The sequence below is a fragment of the Rhea pennata genome, chromosome Z (assembly GCF_028389875.1).
Source record: "Rhea pennata isolate bPtePen1 chromosome Z, bPtePen1.pri, whole genome shotgun sequence".
Classification (NCBI taxonomy): domain Eukaryota; kingdom Metazoa; phylum Chordata; class Aves; order Rheiformes; family Rheidae; genus Rhea; species Rhea pennata.
In genome coordinates, this window is record NC_084702.1 from 15,314,506 (window position 1) to 15,339,899 (window position 25,394).

General features: G+C 40.6%; 1 protein-coding gene across 6 annotated transcripts in view; it reads left to right on the forward strand.

The window, feature by feature from the left end:
• Positions 1-222: 222 nt before the first annotated feature.
• ECPAS (Ecm29 proteasome adaptor and scaffold) overlaps positions 223-25,394 on the forward strand; it is a 64,828-nt gene continuing 39,656 nt past the window's right edge. For 3 of the 6 annotated variants that reach the window (XM_062599220.1, XM_062599221.1, XM_062599225.1), the window contains exons 1-12: positions 223-316; positions 9,376-9,506; positions 13,928-14,044; positions 16,321-16,439; positions 17,611-17,763; positions 19,891-20,062; positions 21,054-21,193; positions 22,853-22,934; positions 23,196-23,315; positions 23,503-23,588; positions 23,851-23,929; positions 24,992-25,041. In XM_062599220.1, coding sequence (XP_062455204.1) covers positions 295-316; positions 9,376-9,506; positions 13,928-14,044; positions 16,321-16,439; positions 17,611-17,763; positions 19,891-20,062; positions 21,054-21,193; positions 22,853-22,934; positions 23,196-23,315; positions 23,503-23,588; positions 23,851-23,929; positions 24,992-25,041 — 1,271 coding nt within the window. In that variant the 5' untranslated portion in view covers positions 223-294. Of the gene's footprint in view, positions 317-6,892; positions 7,154-9,375; positions 9,507-13,927; positions 14,045-16,320; positions 16,440-17,610; positions 17,764-19,890; positions 20,063-21,053; positions 21,194-22,852; positions 22,935-23,195; positions 23,316-23,502; positions 23,589-23,850; positions 23,930-24,991; positions 25,042-25,394 lie in introns of those variants that run through there. The other 3 variants (XM_062599222.1, XM_062599223.1, XM_062599224.1) reach the window with 3 other exon arrangements.

A 25,394-nucleotide genomic window follows, 5' to 3' on the forward strand; every position in this document is an offset into this window, starting at 1 on the left:
GAGGACAGTGCCACGCCGCAGGGAGGGCAGTGCCCCGCCGCAGGGCTGTGCCTGCCGCGGGCAGGGCTGTGCCACGCCGCAGGGCTGTGGCCAGCCCGTCGGGCCGGTGCCAGGCGGGGGCAGGGCTGTGCCGGCTGCCGGCTCGCCGCGCAACACACCCTCCGGGCCGTGCAACGCTGAGGCTGCTAGGAGCACCTACCGCAGATAGGGGGAGGAACTCAGCCGTCCTCGCTCGCTGACCCATTTTCCTCCTCAACCGCTTTCCTGAGAGCCGCAGACCGGTGCCCGGCCGACATGGAGGTCAGCATGGACTCGGGTCAGTGCTCTCGCCCGGCGCGGTGTGTGCGAGGGCGGCGGAGAGGAGCCGCCGCTCCGCGCGGAGCTGGCGGGCCGCGGGGCCGGCGGCGGGCGGGCAGCCACAGGGGCGGCGGCGGGACCGTGCCTCAGCTCTCCCTAAATATAAGGCGGCGGCAGGAGGGCGGGCGCTCGCCCGCTCGTTGTCCCTCATGGCGTCGCGGAGCCACAGGGAGCAGCAGCGGGAAGAGGGAGCGCGGCCCGCGGCCTCCCCGCAGCTCCCCGCCGCCGGCCGCGCAGCGGGGGCGGGCAGCGCGGTGCTCCCCGCAGCGCCCGCCGCCGCCGCCTCCTCCCTGCCCAGCCGGCAACATGGCTGCGGCCGCCCTGGACGAGCTCAGTGAGTGGCGGCGCGGCCGTTGGGGCTCGCGCGGCCGTTGGGGCTCGCGCGGCCGTTGGGGCTCGCGCGGCCGTTGGGGCTCGCGCGGCCGTTGGGGCTCGCGCGGCCGTTGGGGCTCGCGCGGCCGTTGGGCGGGGGGAGGCGAGGCGAGGCGCCAGCTGGCAGGGGCAGGCGCAGGCCGCTGCCGTGCGCCGTCATACCGGCCCGGGAACGGCGGCGCGGCGGGGGGCTCCCTCCCTCCCTCCGCGGCAGGCTGGGACGTGTAGTCCCGGCGGCGGCTGCCCTGCCCGGCCCGGCCCGCGCCGCGGCCCGCGGGGCGCCTCGTCGTCGGGGCACCCCGTGGTGAACAGCCCCCTTCCGCCGCCCCAGGATCCCGGGGCGTTGCGCTCATGCGTCGCCGGTGCGGCGGGACGGCAGCTCCCGCCGCGGCGGCCCGCAGGAGCTGCCTGGGCGCGGCCTCGGCCGCCGACCCGAGCCACCCGCCTCTGGGCGCACATGGCCGGCGCGGCGGGGAGACCGGCCGGGGCCGGTGCTCGCCTGCAGAGCTGCGTGGCCGCCTGGCGCGCTAAGTGGCGGGTGGGCCGCGGGAGAAGCCTGCGAAATTGTGGAGACCTGCCTGTCTCTTCCTGCTTCTCCCGTCCTTGAGGAATAAATAATAAGATAACGTACGAGCCAGCCAAGTGAAAAGACCCGTGGCTGTTTTGAAATAGTGGATTTGGCAATGAGCTTAATGCTATCACCAGAGATGAAGGGCAGAAGAAATAGTTGGAGCATGTTTCCGAGGTCTTGGCCTTCAGATCTTGGGCACTGCTGTGCGCTGCATAACTTGCTCCTTTTGTCTTTTGCTCACATCCACGAGGATAATGTTCCTGTTCCGCTCTTTGGGTCAGATGTGCCTGGAGCTCAGCTGTGTGCAGTATGGGATACGGCAGTGGGGGAGATATGCCTTATGTCACCGAAAAGAGAGAGAGAGGATCTCAAGGTGGAGTTAGAAGGGTTTTTAAGTTACACTGATCCTTATATCTGAGGACACAAATCCCAAGCTATTTATTCCACTGACAACTGAGATAAAGTGCAGTCATGACCACAACAGGCCTCACACCTGCTGTGATCCAAGAAATTCGTCTGTCCCTTTTACGATGCTGGCGTGTTTCCACTTGATGAAACTGGTCACTTAAGAGCACTTGCATGTAGATCCTTGGTATTTATCTGTGTGGCATCTAGCTTCCCAGCCCCCACATCTGACCTTGCAAAAAAAACAGTTCTCAAGCATGTATCTGTTGCTGTGTAGCCATTGGTGTTAAACTGCTCTGAAAGGAAGAGTGACCTTAAATGAAGATTCCTGATAATAATTAAATAATATCATTCTGGTTAGTTGTCCATTGCATCCATACACACTGTAAAGAACTGTACTTCAGAAGAGTTTTTATTCAAATAGTTCTTTTTTTTCTTTTGAAGGGAGAGGAAAGCTTTTTCCTAGTACTGCCTCTGTGAATGGGTGAAAAGTGCTGTAGTTTTAGGTAATAATTAAAGCTAATGAAGAAAAGTTGCTCAGGTAAAGGAGTGTATGATTGAACCATCTTTTTGTAGACCTTGTTTGTACTGTCCTGTGTTTGAGACACATTAAATAATCAAATTGTATAATAATGCAAATAAACTTCATCCTCTTTAGGATGAGGAATATTCCTCAAATAGCAATAACAATAATTATTAGTTTTAAATTGGACAACCACTTTTCCCTGTTTTATGTATACCATTGCTATAGGAAACTTTGATCTGTTGCTCCAGTCAAAAAAGATAAGCTTTTTACTGTCTGCTTAAACTTCCTTGAAGATGTTTACCACTTAGAGGACAAATTATTTGAAAGCAGTGTAAAAATGAATGTACGACAGTTTAGAAATGAATGCCAGTTCAGCAAACTGGCCCTAAAGCTTTAAGAGTTCAGATGTAAGAGAATAGATCTTCAGCAAATAGAGCTAGCCATTTGAATGGAGAGTCTGAATCTGACATACTGTGAGAATTTTGGATTTCAGTAAGCTATTTGAACTTTTTTATTAGCTTTTGTATAAAATGGGAGAACAGGAGGAAGAAAGAATAGGATGAAAAAAGAGAAACACTTCCCCCTTATCAACCTTCCCGCTCAGCTTTTGTAAAATAACCTGGTGATTAGCCAGCTTCTATAAATGCTCCGTTAGTTAAGTGATTTGCCTGTAGGCACGTAATGAATTACTAGTAGAACCAGTGATAGTACCAGCAAATCTTGATTTCCTGTCTGCTGCTATAAGCATACTATATACAGTTTCTCCCAGAGTCTGATAATGTTTGAACAAGAACTTAAGTCCTATTTTAGTAGTGGACCAATAAATAAGAATCAGTTTGATTTCCTAACTTGATCCTTTCTTCTGCGACCAGAATAGTGCAGAAACAATTGCTTAACTCTGGAGGAACTGAAAACTATAGTAGGGCTTTTGTGTTAATACATATCTGTCCCTTAAACTCCTCTGTCATTTAGGCAGTGAAGTTGAAACACTCTGGTATCTGGTGCTCTTTATTTAGTGTAGGATGTTCTGGAGAAAATGTTGGGTTTGCAGAATTAAAGTAATTGGGAAGGGTTTTGTGGGATTGTTTGTTTTTATAAAGCGTACTTCTAGAAATACTTTAATATAGCAGTCCTGCTGCATTTTTCTGTCAAATACAATGTAGTTTCCAAGGAAAGGGAAAATAAATTCCCACTGTATGCACTGAACTTTTCTGTCCTACTCTGTTTTGCTGAGGGCCCAGACTGTCTTTAGAGTTCCTAGGATACTCTGGTGTCAATTAGTTAAACCATGATATATAGTTAACGTGACATGTCCCAGCTTCACAGTTCCTTGAGTCTGTTTGTGTAAAAAGAATGGTGAATTTTATGTAATACTCAATTACCAAATAAGCATTGCTGAGCAGTCAGTGCAGAATGACTGACTTGGTACACAGAACATCTATAAATGCCATGGGGAGCTAATTCCTTATCTTATGTAAAGGCAGGGAGGAGAAGCTGGACACCTGAAATGGAACTGAGCTCAGCTGAACTGACAGCAGATTTTTTTTTTTTTTTTTGATTAAAAAGGTGGAAAAATGGTGAGCTAACTACCTTAGTAAAGCCAAGTATTGAAAGACTTAATTTCCTTGGGTTTTGTTTTTATTTTTTATTTTTTTATTAAAAAGGAAGCGGACAGAGAAACTCCCTTGCTAAAGAATGGAAAACCTTAAGCTATTTATTTATTTACTTCTCCTTTCTTTATCTTCCTTTCTGTTGTCCCCTTTGGCAAGCTACCAAATGGCAGAGCCAGAAGAAGGGGCATGCAGTGAGCAGGATGAAGTTTTGCTGTTGGCGTGAGTGCCTGCAGGATCAGTTCTGAAGTTGTGGGACATAGGAATAAATCTGACCCATTGTAACCAGTGTCACAGGATCTGAAAGTTTATAAAGCGCAAGTTAAAGCCCTGCTGTTAAGGTCACTTTCTTGTAAAACTGTGTACTATACATTTTGAAATCTGTCCTTCTGTTTTTGCAAGAGGACTGGTCTTAAGTACTTGAAACCAGTATTCATCCTTGTAATTTTGAACAAAGACTGCAAAGAAACAGAAGTTTTCTCACAAACAGGTAACTGCATTGCCATGGTAACTTGAGGATTTCTAATTCCAAACACACCCTGTCTGTAGACACAAATTGGACAGTGGTGCTGGAAGCAGTGATACAAATATGTATCTTGTTTTCTTGCCATTTTAGTTCTTTCACATATAGTGAAATGAAAGGTCCCTTCATGTATAATGCCTATTTTTAAATTCTCCATATTTATCTTTTTATACTCATCCTTTTGAGAACACACTCTCTTTAAAAAAAAAAAAAAAAAAAAAAAAAAAAAAAAAACAGTAAAGACAACTTTTCTTTCTGTTGTGTGAAGAACACTGCACAGCACCAAGGAAAGAACTGTGATGGTACCAAGATACATAAATACCTGTTCAAAATTATGCATGAACTTAACTATAAGGATATTTAAAATAATTTTATTCTTATACTCATGCAGTTCATTGTTATTTTTTAATGCTTAGTAAATGTTAATTAGCTTAGTAAATATTAAATACTGTAGCTGTGGTGTATTTATCATCTTTCTAAGACTGCATCTGTTAAACCAATCATGTGCAGTATAATACAATGGGAAAACTTTCCTGGGACTATGGTTGCATATACCTCATAACCAAATTTTAGGTGATGTACTGATCATATTTCTTGAAACAAATTTTATCTGGCTTTCATACTTGATAAAAGGAAACTTGCAAGAATATCCCAAAGTAATGAATTCGGTGATAAGCTGAGTGGTAGTATTGAATTAATCTTATCTTGGTTGTTTTTTCTAAAACAGAATGACAGAGCAAGGGGATCTCTCTCTACTGTGAAGTGACCTAGAAGCCTGCAGTGATCAGCATGAGCCCTGCTCTTTTCTAATGCTTCTAGTAGTGCTAGAGTGCAAGACTGTTCTTGGGGGTGATTTATTTAGAGCTCTGCATGACTAGGATCTCAGCAAGCTTTCAGTCTGTGCTTCCAGTGAAGTCTCCTTGCTTTCCTACCTTTCTCTCCTTCATTCTGACTTTCTTGACAGAGTAAATAGAATAAACATGATAGTTTTTTAGTTCTCTGGATTGTATTAAGAGTTGGTCCTTAGTCTCTAAGAGCATGCACTGCCCACCATGTTTGCCAGAGTTAAACTGCAATAGATTTTGACTGTGCAGATAATGTCATGAATTTATATGATTTTGTGTACAGTGAGCACTATAACTGGGAAGCAGTACTAAAGAAATACTAGTCTTAAGTTTGGGATAAGAGTTTAAGGTGAGGTTTAGGAAGTAGAAGCCTTTTGTTAAATCTCAAATCTCTAACAGCAATATTATAGATTGGGGTAAAATTCTGCCTTACTGTATCTCATATCTCTTACTACTTCCATCAAAAGCTTCAAAAAAACCTCTGCAAATTATCTTTGTTAACAAAACACTGCATTAATCAACTTATGAAGGGAAAAGATTTGTGTGTGTCATTTGAATGACATTTCACGTTCAGTGTTTCTAGCAAAGATGAAGTTTGAGAGGTGCAATGACTTTATGTTTTTAAATGGAATGTGCTTACTGTCAAGCTCGAATGAGCTTGCTGTAGTAGTAATTTTGGATGCTAAGGTTTATTCAAAGTGGGATTATGTTATCTTTTCTGTGGTATGTAGCAAAGCAAGTTAGGCCTCTTGCTTTAATTATTATAATAGAACCTAGTGGCCCAAAGTATATTTACAACCCTGGTATGTTAGGGACTGTAAAACTAGATAGAGAAGGTTTTGGCTTCATTCTTAAAGTTGTAAAATGTGTGCTGTAGTCATGTGAGATAGACTGAGCAAATCTTCCATCTTGTTTGATGCCTGTTTTAAATGCACAGTGTTCCATTCACTTTTGCAGGCATGAACAGGGAGGATAGATCTTGAGACCTAAATGCTCAGAGAAAGGCATTTGCCCCACACCACCTCTGGTCTGCAGTGGAAGTGGGACTCAGCATCTGAGTCCTGGTCTGCTGTCTGCTGTCCTGGACCAGCAGATGTGGTCCTTTAGTCTTTTAGGGTTTATGCTCTTCAGTAATGAAGACTATGAGTTTGAGAGATAATCTTAACTGTTAGTTGGATAAAATTTGGTTGATGTACTATACTAGTGAAGGTGTGTGGTTCTGTCGTCACATTCCTCTTCTTCGTTTTCTGGTCCTCCGGCTATGGATACAGCCTGCATCAGCGGCATGGGTGAGTGACTTGGCATTGATCCAACAGATTCCTGACCAACTTTTTTGCTACAGCCAGGTGACTAGTCTCCTTGAATTTGCCAACAAGTTCTCTCATGCTTACATTTAAGAGAAGGATACCTGCTTGTGGTATTAGGACTTAACTGACTGGACAGAGGTCTGGGAAGTACTAAACATACTTCACAGCCACAGTGAACAAGGGAATAGCTTTTTTTTTCTCTCTTAATCTGTTGTTATGCTGCTTATGACAATGGAAAGCTGGAGGAAGCTGTGAAGGAAGTAGATGCTTACAATTTAGTACATTTTTGCATTTCCTGTGGACAGAGATGTAAATGTTTCTATGCCTCTTGGAAGGCGTATATTGTCTAGAATTTATAAATAAATGGCTTTGGAAATATTTTGACTTGTATTTCCCTGCATTCAAGTATGGTTGTTTGCCAGGTGAAGAAACATATTCCTGGGAAAGTTCCTCAGCAAGTTGGTTTGAGGATGATGGAATTTAGTGGTATTCCAGGTCTGAAGGGAAAGAGTTAAAGGTTATATTAATGATATGGATTATTTCAGCTGCTTGGAATGTCCCAGGCAGGCTTTTAATTGTCTGACATCATGGAGTTACTGAATGGAGGAAATAGGAAAGTGAAATACGCCACAAAAAGGTAGGTGGAGAAAGAAAGGAATTGTTAGGACTTTAACTAAAAACAAACAAACAAAAAAACCCACAAAGTTGTTGAGTACTTGACCACACAAATATTTCATGAAATCTGCCTGAAACAAGATTGACTAGCAAATTATTTTGCATTATAGGTGCTGCATGGTTTTGACCTGTAATTTGTCTTACAGCAAAATGTCATAGTTCTGTCTTTCCAAGTGCCTACCGTGTTTGTTCAGCAGAAAATAAAATGTTAGAAGTGATATGCTTCTGCTTAGACTGCAGCCAGTAGAGGAGGAGTGATGCTGTGAAGATGCTTAATATAGAGATAGGACAGATTAAAAAATAGAACAGTAAAGGCTTTTGCAGCTACATAGTGGGAAGTTTGTAGCTAGAGCTGTGTTGGAATTTGAACATCCTTTTTGTCCACTGAAGGCCTAACTGTATGCCCTGACTGATATAATCACCTGCATCTTGTCTGTTTAACTCTGCCCTAACTAGCCCCAGCTAGTACTTTTTCCCTTTTCTGCTACTGGGGTTCTTCACAGCCTGTCCAGTGACCTCTCCCTCCCAGAGGAGGTGTATGCTGTGGTCTCCCTCTGATCTCAGCTTGCAGCATGTCGCTTCTGATCCATTTATGGAGGAGTGCTTTCCTCCCTGCAGGATGTCTTAAGACCTCTAGTCCTTTCAGAAACACTTGATTTCCTTGCTTTCTGTGAATCTGGCCTGCATTGCTACAGTGCAGAAAAGAAAGGCATTCACAGTTTTGTGTAGGAGCACTCTCCTCAGCCCAGCCATTGGGAGTGTTGCTGTGCCACCGGTGTTTTGCTTTGCCTCTAGCTTAACTGTCAGGGCAGCTGCATTCTTGTGCCTAAAATAGTGGCTCTCCCATTCTTTAGTTTAAAGACAGATGGTCCAAAGTCCTTGTACTTGAGCTGCTGACAGAAGATTTTGACCTCATCTGTTTTCCTGAAATGATCTCGTTACCTTATTTAGGCAAATATTTCTTATATTTTTTTCTGTATTCTTCCTCTCTTCATCTTGTAAAAATTGCAACTTCTACCTCTTTATTGACATTCAGGCTTTTTAAAGTTCCTTCCTCAGTTTGGGGTGAAGACTTGCTGGTGGGAAGAAGATAAATGGATTCATTACCAAGTTCTGGCAGCTTTACAGAGCAATAATAGGAGCTCTGTCTTTTAAGTTACGGGAACACATCCTGCGTTTCACAATTGCTGTCTCATTCTTGCTGGTGATAATGATGTCTTTTAAAAGCAAGAGTAACAAATTGGAACAAATCATTAATTGATTCAGTCAGAATTTGTACAGCTTCATAAAAGTCTTTCTAGGAGATCTGTGGCTTAACAGAGCTAGTTGGAAAACCGGTAATGTTTTTCAAGATGTTCTATGAATATATGGCCAGCATTTCGATGTGATTTAATCTTGCTCCATCAGTAGCAAATTTACTCTGGAACAATAGTCACTAGCCTATGCAACTTATTTCTTGTGCTTTCAGGTGCACAACCTGTTTGTTTGTATGCAGCTACCGTGGTCCTGCTTGCCTCAAGTTTATAGCTTATACCTTGCTGAGTCTCTTTTCTTTCTATGATATTAGCTGTGCTCTTGGACATATTATACGTGTTTAATGTTTTTGTTCTATTTGCACAGCAGTTACAACAATGAGGTCCTGCATGACTGGAACCCTAGATATAACAAGAATTGGCCACATCTTTTTGCCTTCTAACTATCTAGTAGAATATATGGAATGTTGTGGTCTGAATGCGTAATACAGCAGGAACATCATTTAAAAACTAGCAGCCTCACAACCCTCACCTTTGCAGTCAGAGCAGAAACAGCACAGAATGATTAGAGATGATAACTTTTCTTTTCCCCTTTAGAGATCTTCAGGCTTTTAGTTGAAGCATGGCATGGAGCAGCGTCAAGGAAATCTTAGTTGCTTCTGTCTTTGATAGGACTGGTCTGTACATAACTGTAGTCTAGTACTGGAAGCCATCAGACTGGTTTCTGCCATCAACAGTTTGCTCAGTGAGTGTTAAAAGTAGATCTGTGCTGAGTGCTGTTGAGCTGGAAGTACTTTAAGAATTGTATATAGCCTCGCTTACAGACCCATTAAGGGATTTTCAGGAAAAGTTGTTTTCTTACTGCATGAGTAAGAAAACAAATTTGATTTTCAACTTTTTTTTTTTTTTTTTTTTTTTTTTTTAATTGCAGATCAACTTGAACGTGTATTCTTGCGTCTTGGCCATGCAGAAACAGATGAGCAGTTACAGAACATTATTTCCAAATTTCTACCCCCTGTTCTCCTCAAGCTGTCCAGCACACAGGAAGGAGTTCGTAAAAAGGTAAGGGTGCAGTTTACCATAGTGGTAAGTTGTTGTGACTGGGGAGAAATAAATGTCCTAGATGCAGCATGATTTACTGCTCTTTTTGTTCTCCATGAGGAGGTATTTTCTTTGAGGAAATGTCATGAGCCTGATGGGCAGAAGGGGGCTATTAAAACTGCCAAGGTTTAAAGAAAACCTGAGTCATTGTTATATCAGCAAGGTCTTTTGCAGATGTATGGAGATTGCACTTGTTTTAACTTGAAGCCAGCTAACTGTGGGTTAGCCTGAGATCAAGATTTTTGGCAGAGGGACAGCACTAATCAAGCTATAACTATCTGACTTCCAAGTTAAGGCCATTTTGCATTCAACTGAATCACAGCACATGTATAGCAAGCTTGCTTCTGCCTACTGAAGACCATGAAGGTATACTTAATGATGTTTTTTGCTTGCCTAGTTTTAGGAATAGGAGCAAGGACTGACCAGTTTTGAAGATGGAATTTAATATGTATCTGAAGGAATTCTGTGATGTAGTTGCATTCTGTAGCAGGGAACTGAATTGTCTTTACTAGCAGTTTTTTCCAGGACAATAGTTTTACAAAAGTATTGTGGAACAGCAGTTGTGTTAGTGTGTGAAAGGATTGCTAAAACCAGTGTTCAGGCAGAAGAGATATGACCTGATTTGGATTTTGGCAGCGGAACATCCACTTGTGTTTAGTGCTCTGCCAGGAGGATGTGACCAGAAGAGACCCACAAGGCAGAAGCTGACTATAAGATATCTGACCAGGTTTAGAGCAGTGGAATCGGAAAGCAGAGGATGAATCTGCAACCCTTCATCAGAAAGCTACCTGATGACAGACTTCAGGGAGAAAAAAAAATCTTTTCGTCTTGTAGAAATAGCAAAATGACTGTACTGTGATTGGCTTTTTCAGTAGATTTCAGAACCTTCATATAACTAGAACATGGATTTTCTAAGCAAAACATGGTCTCAACAGTGGTCACATGAAAAAGGGTCCCTACATGTAGAACCGTTCCACTGTGCTGAAGGACAGATCTTTTTTTTCCTCGGAAGGAAGGTTCTTCTGAGCACATGCTTATCTGCACTGGAAGCAGTGAAGAAAGGCATCCAACTAGCTTCCTTAAGGTATTTGTGTATGGTATTTTTTTTTTCGATTAGTAAATTGGAATATGTTGGCTGTTTCTCTGGAGTGTTGTGCAATTCAGGAAAGGGAGAAGACTATGACACTTTGAAAATGAAATTCTTAGAGGCCTCTCAAAAACACATGTCAGTCCCCTGGTGGTGAATTGTAGTTTGTGTTAGAAAGAAAAATTAAATAAAACTTGTTTCTTCTTCCTCCTCCTGAGCACTTAAACTGCAGAGTATCATTACAAGGTGATGATAGTATCATAAGCACTTAGAACAATTTCCTATTCTTTCTACTGTCTGTCAGCTCCATTGTAATGAAGGAAATTACCTAGAATTCTGCTTCTGACATATCACTGAAGTTGATTCTTAGTATTCTGTTTTCAGAATAAATTCAAAGCTGAACAAAAACCTATTCAGTTGTTGGGCTTTTTACATTGTCAGTGAAGTGATTTAAATTATCGGTGAAACAGGTAAAGGAAAAACTGACAGGGATTTTCTTTTTCTGATAAGCATCAGTGAAGATTGACTGGTCAGTGTGTATCTTGTAGGTAAATCTGTTTAACATGCACATTGCCTTTTTCCTGTTACATCAAAGTTCAACTTTTCAGTCTGCTGCTCTTATTCTGCTCTTTAAGTTGGTAGAAGAAAGTCTAAAAACTCTATTGTGTTTCAAAGTCATTAGTATTTTAAAATACAAATATCTATCTGTCCTTTGCTAACTTTAACCAGTGGACAACAAAGAATGTCCCTATTTTTTTAACTCCAGATCATGTGGAGACAATGGAAATAAGTGAGAGGCTTAACATTTTTTCAGAACCACCCAGAGCCTTGGAAAATGAAGGCTAATAAAGCATATAAAATAGAATGGAAGGAGAAGGACAAACTCTTTATTCACCCAGGGACTGACTATAAGCAAAGTGACATACCATGGCATTTCTCTCTTGTGATTATTTTGCCGGTTTAAAAAAAAAAAAAGTGTGAAGTTTGAAAATTCATGCCACTGTAATTTCATCTATAGTGTAGCTGTTAGTAGTGTAACTATAGGAGCAAAAAATAACATCTCTGCATTGCTAAGACCAGTACAGTTTCAGTACTTGCTTTCACCCAACTTCAGGAGTACGGTGTAGTTTAATATATCAGACAGGTTGCTTATGCTGTAATTTAACTTTGAAATCACATCCTGACTTTTTTTCTTAAGCTTGTGGTGTTAGAGCAGAAAAGGAAAAACACATTGCTTTTCCTTTAACACATTGTGTGGAAGTTTTCAGGTCTAGGATATAGTCTAGTTAGACTATAGTCTAGTCTAGTTATATAGATAAGCTTACAACACCTATATCTTCTTAATCAATTTACTCTGAAAAGGTAATCCCTTTTCAGGCCACAGATTGACACTTGTATAAATGTAGTGCTAGGATTTGCTATATCAGTCATGTGGCCCAAAGAGGTAAACCAGTGTGAGCTCTGCTGGTTCAGAGGTGCTTGAAAAAAATTTGATGTACTGACTGTACAACAGCATTTCTACCAGATCAGATACCATCCCTCTTCTTGCAACCTGTATGAAGCTGACAAAAACATAAGAAGTAATCAGGCTCTAATGAATTCCACAGAAGTGTAGACATGTCAAGGTCAAATACGTACTACTGGATGAGTTGCTTAGTGCACCAATGTGATGTTAATGACTAGAGGAGGATGATATGAGCCAAGCCTCATACATACTCCAATCCAACCATTTTTTTTTATAGCTACTTTGGATAATGTGAGCAGGTTCCTCAAATTCTGCTATAGTTGCATGTGTATGCTTTTCTGGCCTTACAATGAAAAATTGTGCAGACAATATTTCTTACATATAAAACAATAGAAATGTGTCACTATAGTTGCAAGAAGTCTAGTAAAAATTGTTAGCTCAGCTTTACTTAGGTTGTCAGCTAACCTCTAGGCTTCATCACATGTTTGTGCTCAACTATGCAGTTTATCTGGGTTATATTTAGCCATTATTTTGGTTGAAGTCTAGTCATAAAGTGGATGCAAGGATTGTATCTGAACAGATACGGATCTGCTTGCCTTGGTCACCTTCAGTGACAGTAAGTAGCTGCTTTTTCACCATAGTATAGTCAAGCTGGTGAGTCACTGAAAGCAGAGGGCAGGGTGGCACCCTGGATTTTTTACTTGAGTTGCTTAGGGTCAATATACATCTTGGATTCGTTAGGGCTGTCTCTAATTTTAGTGGAACTGAGCAGATTCCATTTAATGTAACTGTATTTTTGCACCCCTGTGCTTGAGAATCAGGTTATTATCTGGAAGCTGGAGGCATTCAGTGCGATTTCTCAGTACTATTGCTGCAGGTAATGGAGATTCTTAACAGTTTTGTCCCATTGTCTGTAATTTCTTAGGTTCCTCTATTTGCTTGTATCTCATTAAGTGGACTTGGTGCTAAGAAATTATTTCATAGGACTGTAGACTCACAGGATAATATAGCATGAAGGGGATCTTGGCAGGTCCCAAAAGCTTTGGGTGCTTCTTGGATGCTCAGAGTTGTGGATCTCTCTCCTGCAACGTCTGGCCAGAGTGTGACAAAGCTGAGCAGAGGGGACTGTCCCTGCCCTGCCCTTGTTCTGGGCCATGCCCCTGCTCACCCAGGACACTGCTACCCTCAGGATTTGTGGGTGTATGACTGCCCTTGCTCTGCTCACTGCTGCTGGGGCCAGGGCTTCTTTGTAGAGCTGCTCCTGGCCCCAGCTGGTGTCACAGATAGTGCTGTGCTGTCCTGGGGCGGGGTGAGTTCTTTACCATGCCAGATGTCATGGGGTCCCTGTCAGCCCCTTTTTCACGTCTGAAATACTTCATTTCTGTCTTGTTTAGCACTAAGTATCATCTTTCATACACTCATTGAAGAACTTTATGGGTAGTTTTTTCATGAGTTTCTGTTCTATGTCATGAATTGGAGTTACCATACAGCTGCAAGAGAGAGCAGACAGCAGCGATGCAAAATTCCTAAGCCTGCGCAGAATGAACTGGTTGTTTTCAATAATCAGTGCTTCCTGGCATTTCTGCTGATGGAAGTTGTTGGTCATGGCATGGATTTGGGGATGTTGATATGTGTCTGATAGTGACTTGAGACATGTCAGAGTGGCTCTGAGATTATATGATAAGTGATTGCTGCCATTGTCTCTAGGGAGTTCATCAGATGATTTCCAGACTCATCTGTATTTAATAGGTTCATGTAATGTACTGGGAATGTCTTGAGCCCAAATTCTTAAAAATAATGGTGATTCTTTCAAGTTTTTCTTCCTCTTAGGTTATGGAGCTGCTGGTTCATCTGAACAAGCGCATCAAAAGTCGTCCAAAAATCCAGCTTCCAGTAGAAACACTACTAGTTCAATATCAAGATCCTTCTGCAGTGTCTTTTGTCACCGTAAGTACCTGTTCTTCCAAGACTGGTTGCTGACTTACTTGTAACAAGCAGATTATTCTTCAAAGCTCTTGTATCAAGGTGGCAGTTTTCCTTAGAAGCATGCTATTGTAAAAGTTTGTTTTAAGTGATTTTTTTTTTAAAACAGAATTTTATAGTCTCTTGTGGGTGAAACTTACTTTCAGAAAGATGCTATACCACTGACTTTGTTAAATTACAGATAATTACTCTTGATCTTTTATGAATGTATGGATTGTAATTACTTGTATTGTACAGGCCTTATTTATTGTAGAGGTCTTATTGTGTAAGCAGCTATTGAGAACCAGTCCTTATCCTATTATGTGCAGGTCAAGGTCTTAAATTAGAAACATTTGCATTTCTCTGAACCTGTAAGAACCTATGTTTTTATGTGTTTGTACAGTCAGAACCTCTACTGAGCAAGAAACTAAGAGAAAAATATCTGTTTTATAGAGGGGGAAAACTGAGTGATAATTTCATTCAGTATAATTTAAAAGTGAAAATAGCTTAAAGTGTTTTTGTGAAACTAATGAAGGCAATTTTTATTTCAGCTGCAGTATGTCTATTGCAAATCACTAGTGTGAAAAAGGCAATAAAATCATATGGAAATTTTCTGACTTTCTCATTTGGCTATCAAGTCATACATAGCCTTAATGGAAAATATCACCTCATAGAAGGAAAAATGCTCGGACAGTTAAACTGCAGTCATGTAGAACTAATCTCAGATTGCTTTTCAGCAATGAGATTTTCCAGAGTTCACCTTTTGGAAATGGCAAAGGGTTTTTAAACTGCATGTGTTCTGTGGAGTTGTAAAAGAAACGTCTTGTTTGATGACAGACTTGAAATACATATATGCTTTTGCCTGGACATATCAAAAATCTAAGTTAACTCATTTAGTGTACCCAAGTGATGCTTGTTGTTTTGTGCTGTGAGATAGTAGGCTTCCTATAACAAGTGCCATCTTTGAGGAAGTATAGTGCTTCCCACTGCAATACTGTGCTAGGTCTGTCTCAGTAGTTTGAAGCTTTCCTGCTGTGACATGGTTTTTGCACTTTTTCCCCAAATAAATGTCAACAAAGTGCACAGCTTAAGTTTGCAGTGTCTGAATTGCAACAGCGTGTTATGGTTGTCAGCCCTTTGCCTGCATCTATCTGTCCCCTCACCTCTTCCTGCATACTGCGGTCTGCCTGGTTGCACACCTGTGTCCACCCTCTGCCCTCTCTGTGCCCTGAAGGCACAGTTTGCACCAAACAGTCTCTGCTAGTGTCGCTAGGGAAGTGAGTTAGTTTCTTCAGGTACAGACATTAGGTGGGAGTGACTCAAATATGTGTGCTCACCTGAGGAAAAATTACCATTAATTGCTGAAAAGGTTAATATTAATCAGTCTTGTGGTTTACATCTTACAAATGGAATAAGTTCTAAATGGTTATTTTTTTAACGACAAAAAAAGTTTAAGTTCAGTTTGTCCAAAGCAGTACTTTGGAGCATGAGGTAGTAACTAGGGCTCACATTTTGTCAGGGCAAGCTAAAGACTTTATGCAACCACCAACTGCATTTTCTACCTTTGTTAATATGCTTTTTTAAAATATATTTTAAATCAGAGGCACTATCGGAAGAGTTGAAGACTAGGTATGTCCTTGTTGTCATCAGTTTTTCCATCTTTAATAGTTTTAGATAGAATTTTTAATTGGAGTTGAACTTACATGTTTATTTCAACCAGGCCATTGAATGCACAGCTCTCCAGTTCTTAGCTGGATTTGCATCAAAACAGTGGTTAAAGAGATTTAGGTATTTAGTGTTGCTGTCCAGTGCTCCTTTTGCTGGACTCTGTATTGCATTTGCCACTTTTAAATATGATGCTTTACAAATACATTTCAAGAGAACCCTTCCTGTATTGCTAATTTCTCTACTTACTCAGTAGTACCTACTATTTTATTTTTTTAGAAAAGGAAATGAGAATGTTAGATTTGCCCTACTTGAAGCTGTTGCTCAGGTAATGGTCCTTTTGGTGAAACTGCTAGTGAGTAAAAATCAGATGTTTTTTCTGTGATTGTTTTCCAGCTGCTTCTGCGTAGGTCTTGCTGAACCACCTCCCCTTTGAAAGCTGTCATTCCAAGTGAGCCTTAGAATTAAGGAATTGGATCTTCCAAAACATCAGTTGTTTCCAACATCAGTTCAGCAACACAGCATAAGAGTTTAAAGAATAGATAATTTCTCTGTGCTGTTGCAGTACTATGTTTTTTTTTTTTCTACCCTTTTAGAATTTTACCATAATTTATGTTAAGATGGGATACCCTCGTTTGTCTGTGGAAAAACAATGTGAATTGGCTCCAACTCTCCTCACTGCAATGGAAGGGAAACCTCAACCTCAGCAAGATAGGTATAACTGCTTATTCAGGAGTGAATCCTGTTTGTATCATTTTAGTAAAACAAGATTTTTCTTCTTGTTTGAAGCTTGGTTGCTTAGGATGTTCTTGGTTTACACAATTTAGATCAACAATTCTAAGTTTGGTACAAAGTGAGATAATCTAATACTGTAATAATACACAGCATCCACTCCAGCAGACTTCTTATATGATAAGGGGCCTGTGATATGATGTTTATGCCTGTCTGTCCCACATTTTCATGAAATTATGGGTTTGGGTTTCCAGCTTAGGGCTTATCCTACAGAAAATATGTTCTGTCTAGCAACAGGAACAGCTGTAAGTGTCCCAGGCAAGCCACTCTAAATTGTGAAAACCCCCAAATCCCTGTTGACTTCAGACACTGGTGGGGGGAGAAATGTTGCAGGACAAAGGTTTGAAAATTCTGTGTACCGAGCACTTCTAGAAACTGCATAATTAATAATGTCTTGATTCTTACTTACATGAGGCTGATTTCCATCATGTTGGTGATGGAAAGAGACATGAAAATCATCTTCATTCATTTCACAGCACCATTACAGTATAAAGATATTTTCAAATGACCTTACTGAAAGATTCTGCAGTAAAATCTTTCTTACCTATTCTTGATGTCAGTGAGAAAAACCTTTGTCTTCTCTGGGGCCATGATTTACCCTGGCTCAGAAACAAGTAAATGGATGAAGGTGGCTTTGGGAAGTCCAGCTGTACTGGTGTGTAATACATTTGTTGGTGCACACTTGATCAGTGAATCTAGACAGCGTGGATTACCTTCTGCTCTAGGCAGACTCAGTTCTAAAACTTTAAAAGTCTTGCAGATGAGACAGTCCTAGACTGTGGTTTATAAAGCTAAATTTGTGACATAAAACATCCAAAGTGTGGATACAGGCAATGACTTGTGTAGACTTGTGTGTGTATATGTTCACAGGTGTGCACATACTTAAGTATTTTAAGTGCATATCCTAGTTTATCTTCTGCCTTCCTTTGTAAAGTATTTTGGAAGGCAACAGAGGCCTCAGTTATGAATCTGTGTAAGTTTTATGAATCTTTGCTATTTAAAAGACCAGAGGTGTTCTTAAACATTTCTCTTTTAATGTTATGTAAAAACACGTGTTTTTTTGAATGGTTGCAGTAAATGTAATTGTTTTTCAGCCTAATGCATCTTTTAATACCAACCCTTTTTCACATGAAATATCCTGTTGAACCATTGAAAGCAGCAGCTTCTCCATTTAATCTTGCTGAAAAACCAAAGACTGTACAGCTGCTTTTGGACTTTATGTTGGATGTCCTTCTTATGCCTTACGGGTAAGTGAGAGTAAGTAGCAGCCTTGTCACGTGATGACATGTTCTTCATGTGTGAAACATTACAGCTGCATTGGGAAAATCATTTAAAATACGCTTTTATTGTCTAGGTCAAAGGAAATCAGTTACATATTTCAATAAGGTACAAAGCAGGATCGTAATTCTAGAGGAGGGTGTTGATCTCGTTCTTAACATCTTTTTTCTGCATAATTAGATGTTACACTGTTTTGAAGTTCACATCCTTTGACATCAAAGGGAATCTGTGAGAAGTGTGAGCTGTGCTTCACATAACCAAACTTTTAAAATAGGAAGAATCAAACTGTGTGCTCGTCTTCCTGTAGCTGAGTTCTGAGGCTTAGTCCTCCAAAGTCATAAGTATAACCTTCGAAAACTTTTGCTTTCCAAAACAGAACATTTAGTGGGAAGGTTGGTCTTGCAATGAGAAAGCTTTAGTAGTAATGGCTAGTGTTGGCATGAACACTAGTTCTGAGAGCAACAATTGTTTGCAAAGCAATTTGAATTACTGTTCTGTGCTTGTTAGAAGTATCCTGGTGTCTAATAAGGTTAGTGCTTTCTCAAAAGCCACTTTCCATTGGGTTTTGTGTCTTTATTGCCTGGGGAATTTTTGCTTTGAAGAAAAATTTACAGTAGAACACTTCTTTTTCTTATAGTGCCTTGATTCCAGTAGGATTTCTTTTAATCACCTAACTCTAGTTTACCAAGTGGATTAACCCAAAAGAATCACTTTTAAGATAGTAAGCATATGACTTATCTCTTAAAAACTATACCTCTGCCAGAGGTCATGTTCCTGTCAGATTTTTTGGGGGCCACTTCTTTACTCACTGAGTGTGTAGCCTATTGTAGCTTGTAATTCAAAATGCACAGCCTGCTCTTCACAACTCACAGGCTGCAGTTTGCCCCAAGTTTATGCTGTTAGTTTCACCTCAACACTGTTGTAGCTTTAGCTTCAGGATGTGAAGTTCTCTGGCTCCCTAGTGAGGCTTTTGTTCTTTAGGTGTTTGTGTACCCTGGCAGAGCATGACAACTGATTTTTGAATACTTAAACTGTGATGATGGAGCAACACTATTTTTTTTTCTGGTTTCATTTTCTGTCCAGAAAGCACTCAATGTTTTCAGCTAGCCTCTGGCTCTGGATGCCTGTCTCTTTAAGTCTTAGTCCCTGAAGTGAAATGGTTTACAGCTGTTTACAGCTAATTTGTGCCTGGTAGAATGTGCTCAGTCATTACCTAGTTTTGAATTAGTCCCAGTAGTCTGCATGGTTAAACAACCACTAAAATTAACTGCAGGGCTTAAAGCTCAAAATCAAGTTCAGCTGTTCAAAGTTTTGACTATCTAAAAAATTTCTTTTGGAGACTTGAGATGAACATTTATCTTCAGTGCTGAGACTTGCTTCCTTTTGCTGCTCTGTGCTGAAAGCAGAATAGATTATGATGTTCTGGAGCAAAATAATTCTTGCTGTGCTACAATTTTGGTGCGTTTTTGCATTTATCAAGACTGGGAGAGTGGCTTTTGAAAGAGTATATACATGTGCACAGGGTGGCTGAACTAGCCAACCTCCAAAAAGGCTCAGGTGTGTGAATTCAGTCTTAGTGTTTTTTTTCTTTTCTGCCTTCTCAGCATGAAAACAGTGAGCTGTTTCTGAGATGTGATTGTTATGTATTTTTATATATGAAGGATTTTCCTGGTGTTTCACTCTGTGCTTTATTTCCTTTGCTAAGTTCCAGTCTTTGAAAAAAAATCATCCAAATGTTGCTGGATCTTTGAATATAAATTTGTTAAATCTGGTATTGCTTAAGTATTGACTTTGAGTATAGCAGAGAGAATTTTTGGTGGCTTATAACCCCATAACTCTTCTCAGAAGTGCCAGCGAATGCTTCTCTTTCTAAGCAAAGACTTATTTTCAAACAGTTACAATGAAATCTTTATTGCTGTTGCAGTAGGTACTGGGATAACTGGCAGTTTAGTCTCAGATGAATGCCAGAATCATGGGATTAAAGAATAATATATGAAGCTGCACAGGCTAGGTTGATTGCTCCATACCAGCATCTAATTCAGCTGGCAATGTGGATTGATAAAGCCTTTAATGAAGCTCCTTTTCTATCTTTTTAGGTTTGTATTGAATGAATCTCAGACTCGACAAAACCTGCCCTCCACACAGGGCTCGTCATCCACTAGTAGCCCGGGAGGTCCTGGAATCCCTCAACCTCCTCCAGGGATGAGCTTTTATGCAGCCAAAAGGGTAATTGGAGATAGCCCATGGACACCAGAACAGCTGGAACAGGTACCTGCAGTCACAGCGGCTGATCCTTGGTGGAATGGCGGTAGTAACAAAGGCAGCTACACATAGGGAGAAGAAAGGCTTGAAGAAAAATAAATAATTCTGATAAGGTGTTTAGTTGTCTTGAAAGAATTTACTGAGAAACTCTCACCTGATGTGTTAGGAAGTTTAGAACGAGATGGAGGCTGAAGATGCCTCCCTCAGTCTGTCTCAAAGGTAGTTTGGGAGCACACACAACTACACTCCTGTGTTTTCTTAGAGGTAATAAGGTTGCAAAACTACCTTATGTTGACAAAATTGCAGTTTTTTTAGAAGAATCACAGAATGGTTGACGTTGGAAGGGATCTTGGAGATCTAGTCTGACTCCCCTTCTCAAGCAAGATCACCTATAGCAAGTTGCCCAGGACCTTGGCCAGACTGCTTTCGAATATCTCCCAAGGATGGAGACTCCACAACCTCTCTGGGCAACCTGTTCCAGTGCTCAGCCACTCTCACAGTGAAGAATTTTTCCCTAACCTTCAGACAGAACTTCTTGCGTTTCAGTTTGTGCCTGTTCCTTTTGTCCTGAGACTGGGTACCACTGAAAAGGGTCTGGCCCCATCCTCTTTACACCCTCACTTCAGTTATTTATACACATTGATGAAAGCCTCCCTTAGTCATCTTCTCCAGGCTGAACAGTCCAAGCTCTCTCTGCCTTTCCTCGTATGAGATATGCTTCAATCGCTTAGTCATCTTAGCAGCCCTTCACTGAAAGGGAAGAGAAGTGGCCCACTGCAGAGAAGTAGCCCACTCCCAAGCTGCTATGCTAATACTCAACTACAGGTGACTGCTTTGACAGAAGGCAAGAGGAGAGAAAAGCTGACATGCTCTCCACTTCTTTAGCGATAATTTAGCAAGCAAAAGCTGATATTTCAGACAGTTGAATTCCTATAGTTACTATGACACATGCTTTCTTGCAAGTAATACTGCCTTTACTTTCCACATTACTAAATAGTGTAAGCTGGGGATCGTGAAGTTCATTGAAGCCGAGCAGGTGCCAGAGCTTGAAGCTGTTATACATCTGGTTGTAGCCTCCAGTGACACAAGACACAGTGTTGCCACTGCAGCAGACCTTGAATTGAAAAGCAAACAAAGGTACGGGCTTGGGTGTTTAGGAGAGATGGTATTAGTGTTTCTAACAATGCTAATGGCAGTTAATGTAGTGCTCTGGAAACGTACTCTGGAAGGAAGGAGGCTGCAGTCCCCTGAATGGCTGTGAATCTGTCACCATATGTGTATTCACACAGAGCTGGTAGTCTAGGTAGCTGTCTTGCAGCTGGGAAAATCAGCTCTGAAGTTTGTTTAGCTGTCTGTTTTCAGTCATCTTTGGCATTGCTTTTGTACCATTTTCTTACTCCTTGGTTTCCAAATTGCCCTCTGTAGATCACTGGTAGTGTATAAGGCCTTAATATGTGATCCACATTGACATGACTATGTAGTCTTCCATGGAAAAATGTTTTTTCATTTAATTTAGAAAAGGAGTAAAGGAAATAGTGAAGATTGACAGTGGACCATAGTCGAGAACAGCTGCTGTTACCCACAGCAGTAAAGTTTCCAGCCTTTCTGCAGCCACCTTTTGTCCTCTGATACATGAGGCCGGTATAGTTGCTATAATGGCTACTGGTACTATTTCCTGACCATGTGAGGTTCATTGGCCCATGTCAGAAATTTGGAATGGGATAAGCCTGCCTTTGAAATGTGTAGGTGGCTTTTGTATTTTGAAGTGTAGGACTAACTAATTTTGAGTCAAACATGTCGTAAGTGCTGTGTGAAACCTTCTCTGCTCAAGTTTATTTGTGCATCTCAGTTGTGACAGGGGAACAGTTTTACTAAGTAATGACAGTGTGGGTATTGATGTTAGTCTGTTCTTTACTGCTTGTCTCTTATTTCCCTTTGTGGTAGTATTCTGTGCCTGGAGAATAAAGTATGTTTGCACAAAATGCAGTTAGATATGCAATGCTAAATGTCTTGTGTGAGAAATACGTGGTACTCTACTGCCCACTTATTTGGAAATCAGTAACTTTAATGAAAGAAAGAGGCTCTTTTGTCACCCCACTTCCCCTCTGAAACATGAATGCTTTTCCTTTTTGTATTCTGAACAGTTCTGTTAGTTGCTAGTGTCCAGCATTCTGGAGAAACTCTCAGGTCAGAGTTCAAACTACACGAGGTTTTTGAAGGAACTGTGTTCTGATTTGCTAGCTGCTAGGTTCTCCGTGTGAATTGGATTTAGACTGAATCATTTTCTTCCTGTAAATGGATTTCTACTGGCAGACTCAAAACAGTGGTTACTGTGGAGACTGACAGGTTTGTCTGAGGGCGAAAACAAAATAGTCCTGAAGATTAAAAAAAAAAAAAAAAAATCCTCTTCTATACTGAAATGTCAAAGCACTGCAGCTGAAGAAAGTGGAGAAGTTTGTTAAAAGGTGACCATTCTGTGTTCATTCCATGGATGAGACAGTTTACATATCTTGCTTCAGTGGAAGAAACGTGATCTTGTAGGTTTCTCATGAACTATTTGGGATCATCTTATTTATGAATGTGATTTGGAATCACTTCTCATCCTTTATTTTGTGATTATCTATTATCTGAATGTGGGAAGAGTGATTAGAATTCAAGCTAGACCTAATAAATTTCAGACAAGGCAGAGAATACGATGAAAAATGCTGTAAAATATGTATATATTTTGAAAAGTAATCTAAGATAAGGGTCTAACAAATTGGTGTTTGAAATTTATTTATTTTTTTCCTCCTTTAGTTTAATTGACTGGAATAATCCTGCTATTGTCAACAAAATGTTTAAAGTGTATCTTGGGGATATACCACTGAAAACCAAGGAGGTAAGACTTGCTTTCAGAGTTGTGTACTTGCTTAATATCAAAAGGCTTTATTTTAGCTGCCTTAATTTATTTGCTGGAGAAAGTGGATATATTTCTTAAATTTGTCATTTCCTTTGAACTCGGCTTTTACTGAACATTTTTGCTACTAAATACTTTTTTTTTTTGTCTCAATACATACTAATTTGCTGAAGATAATTTAGCCAACTTAGAAGCACTTACACCCAAAGATGTACTGTGTTACTTCGACTCTGTTTCTGACAGGGAACTGTTCCGAAGCCGGAAATGAAACGAGAATCGGTCAGTACTCGAGTTAAATTAAAGATTGTTCCTCATCTTCTGCGATCTAGACAAGCTGCAGAAACATTCCCAGCAAACATTCAGGTAGTGATTATGGTCTGTAGCTACTTGTATGAATGACCTGATAATTCAGTTCCCCCCATACTTAGGGAATGAATTGAAACTTAGTTATGGATGAAGGTTTTGATTCCCCTTGAGTAAGGGGGATCAAAAAACTCCTGAAACTGAGGCAAGCTACTCTCTGATCTACTCTTTTCTTCCTTCTGACCAGGTGGTCTACGATGGACTCTTTGGTGCAAACACCAATACCAAACTGAGAAGTCTATCATTGCAGTTTGTGCATCATATTTGTATCATGTAAGTAACTGAGAATGGGCACAGTGTTTTCAAACTGTGTGCTTGGAAGTTGCCCTGTTTACTAAACATAAAACTTACTTAAGGGCAGAGGATATTTAAAATTATGTTTTTCTTAATCTTGAAAATAATTTTGGAGTTTGCATGGGTGTTCTTGCACATATTAAGCTGCGATTTCTCAATATAGCAAAGCTGAGAAAAATTATACTGATGGAAGAAATCCTTAAGAGATACAAAAAATAATGTTTTCTTTGTTGTATTTCAGTTGTCCAGAAAGTAAAATAAAGCCCTTAGGCCCAATGCTTTTAAATGGACTTACAAAGCTGATCAATGAATACAAAGAGGTGAGTTGAAAGGATTTAACCTTATATTTATGTTTCTTTCTGTACATGCAAGCAAAAGACAAAGATCTTGGATAAGTCTCTATAGTTGTCTGAAATTGCCATCAAAGGGCAACACTGTATGGGAAGTTTTTAGGAGAGGAAGACACTAATATATTGACAGGGTATTATAGAAAAACTATGTTATATTTATCTAACAGCTGTGCGTAGGTGTTTGAACAGCATTTGCAGAGTCTTAGGATGTAGTGATGTTAAATTTAAAGAGTGAGGCCACAGCAGCATCCAGCTGGTGTAACTAGTTACTAAACAAGGAGACCTCAACCCCACACATATACTGCAGTGATGCAAGGCCTGCTTGTAATATCTTGCCCCTTTTTACACAATGAGCAACTTCAATCTGGCCAAAAGAATATTTGGTATTTCCAATGCTGTTGCAGAAAGCAAATTCCCCAAGATACTTCCTTAAATATCCTGTCAAGGGCTTATTTTTGCCAGCTTCCTCTCGTGCATATTTGGTCCTCTTTCTGGCTCACTGAAATCTCTGTATGTGACTTTATGGCCTGAGCTGGTGTTTGCAGGTGTAGGAGTCCCTTGCCATTGAAGAAGGCATGGAAGGGGAGTGTTTAGGAGAGGGTAAATGCCTGTGTATATTTTCAGCCATGGTCATGTTCAGGATACACTGCACAGGCAGCTTCCGTTGCCTAAAACTGCTGATTAGGGTCAGTGAAAGGTATTTGTTTCTTTGTTCCTGTTTCATATATATACCAAATCTTCTTAGTTGTTCTGCATTAGAAAATGCAATTAACTGAGACCAGAAGAATTACATCTTATTGCCATTTGTAATTTTCTGTTATGTTTGGAAAAGTACAGTCTCTCTGTTCCTATGTTATGCTTATACATTGCAATGTGACCTTTTTTTTTCCCCAGGATGCTTTGTTCTTAAAAGTCTGTTTAAAAGCTATGGAGATGCGATTTGAAGTAAATGTTTAAATGATTAGTTATAAAGAATAGGTGTACTTTTATATATTTCTTTTTTGACTTATGTTTGTTGTTTTTTCATTCAAGGATTCCAAACTGCTATCAATGGCATATTCTGCAGTTGGAAAACTTTCCAGGTAACTGAAGAGCTTAGGTAACAGGATGTCAAATAGTTTTTCCAGAACAATCTATTAATTTTTCAGCAGAAAGCCTTGTGCCACGTGGCAATTTTGCAACTAAATGTACACTGCAGAGAAAAGCATTCTTCCTCTGATGTCTCCATAATGAAATACATCGTTGGCTGATGGCTTTGCTTGCAGGGATTAATAGCAGCTTATGAATTATGCACAGAATTTAAGAAATGGCTTCACTTTCTGGATTGCCAGAAACATAAGTTTGAGGAATGTACAGCAGAGACTAGAGAGCATGAAGATAGGCAAGTGGTATGTCCAGAAACAGACTGGTGTGCTGGTGACTAAGTAATTGTCTG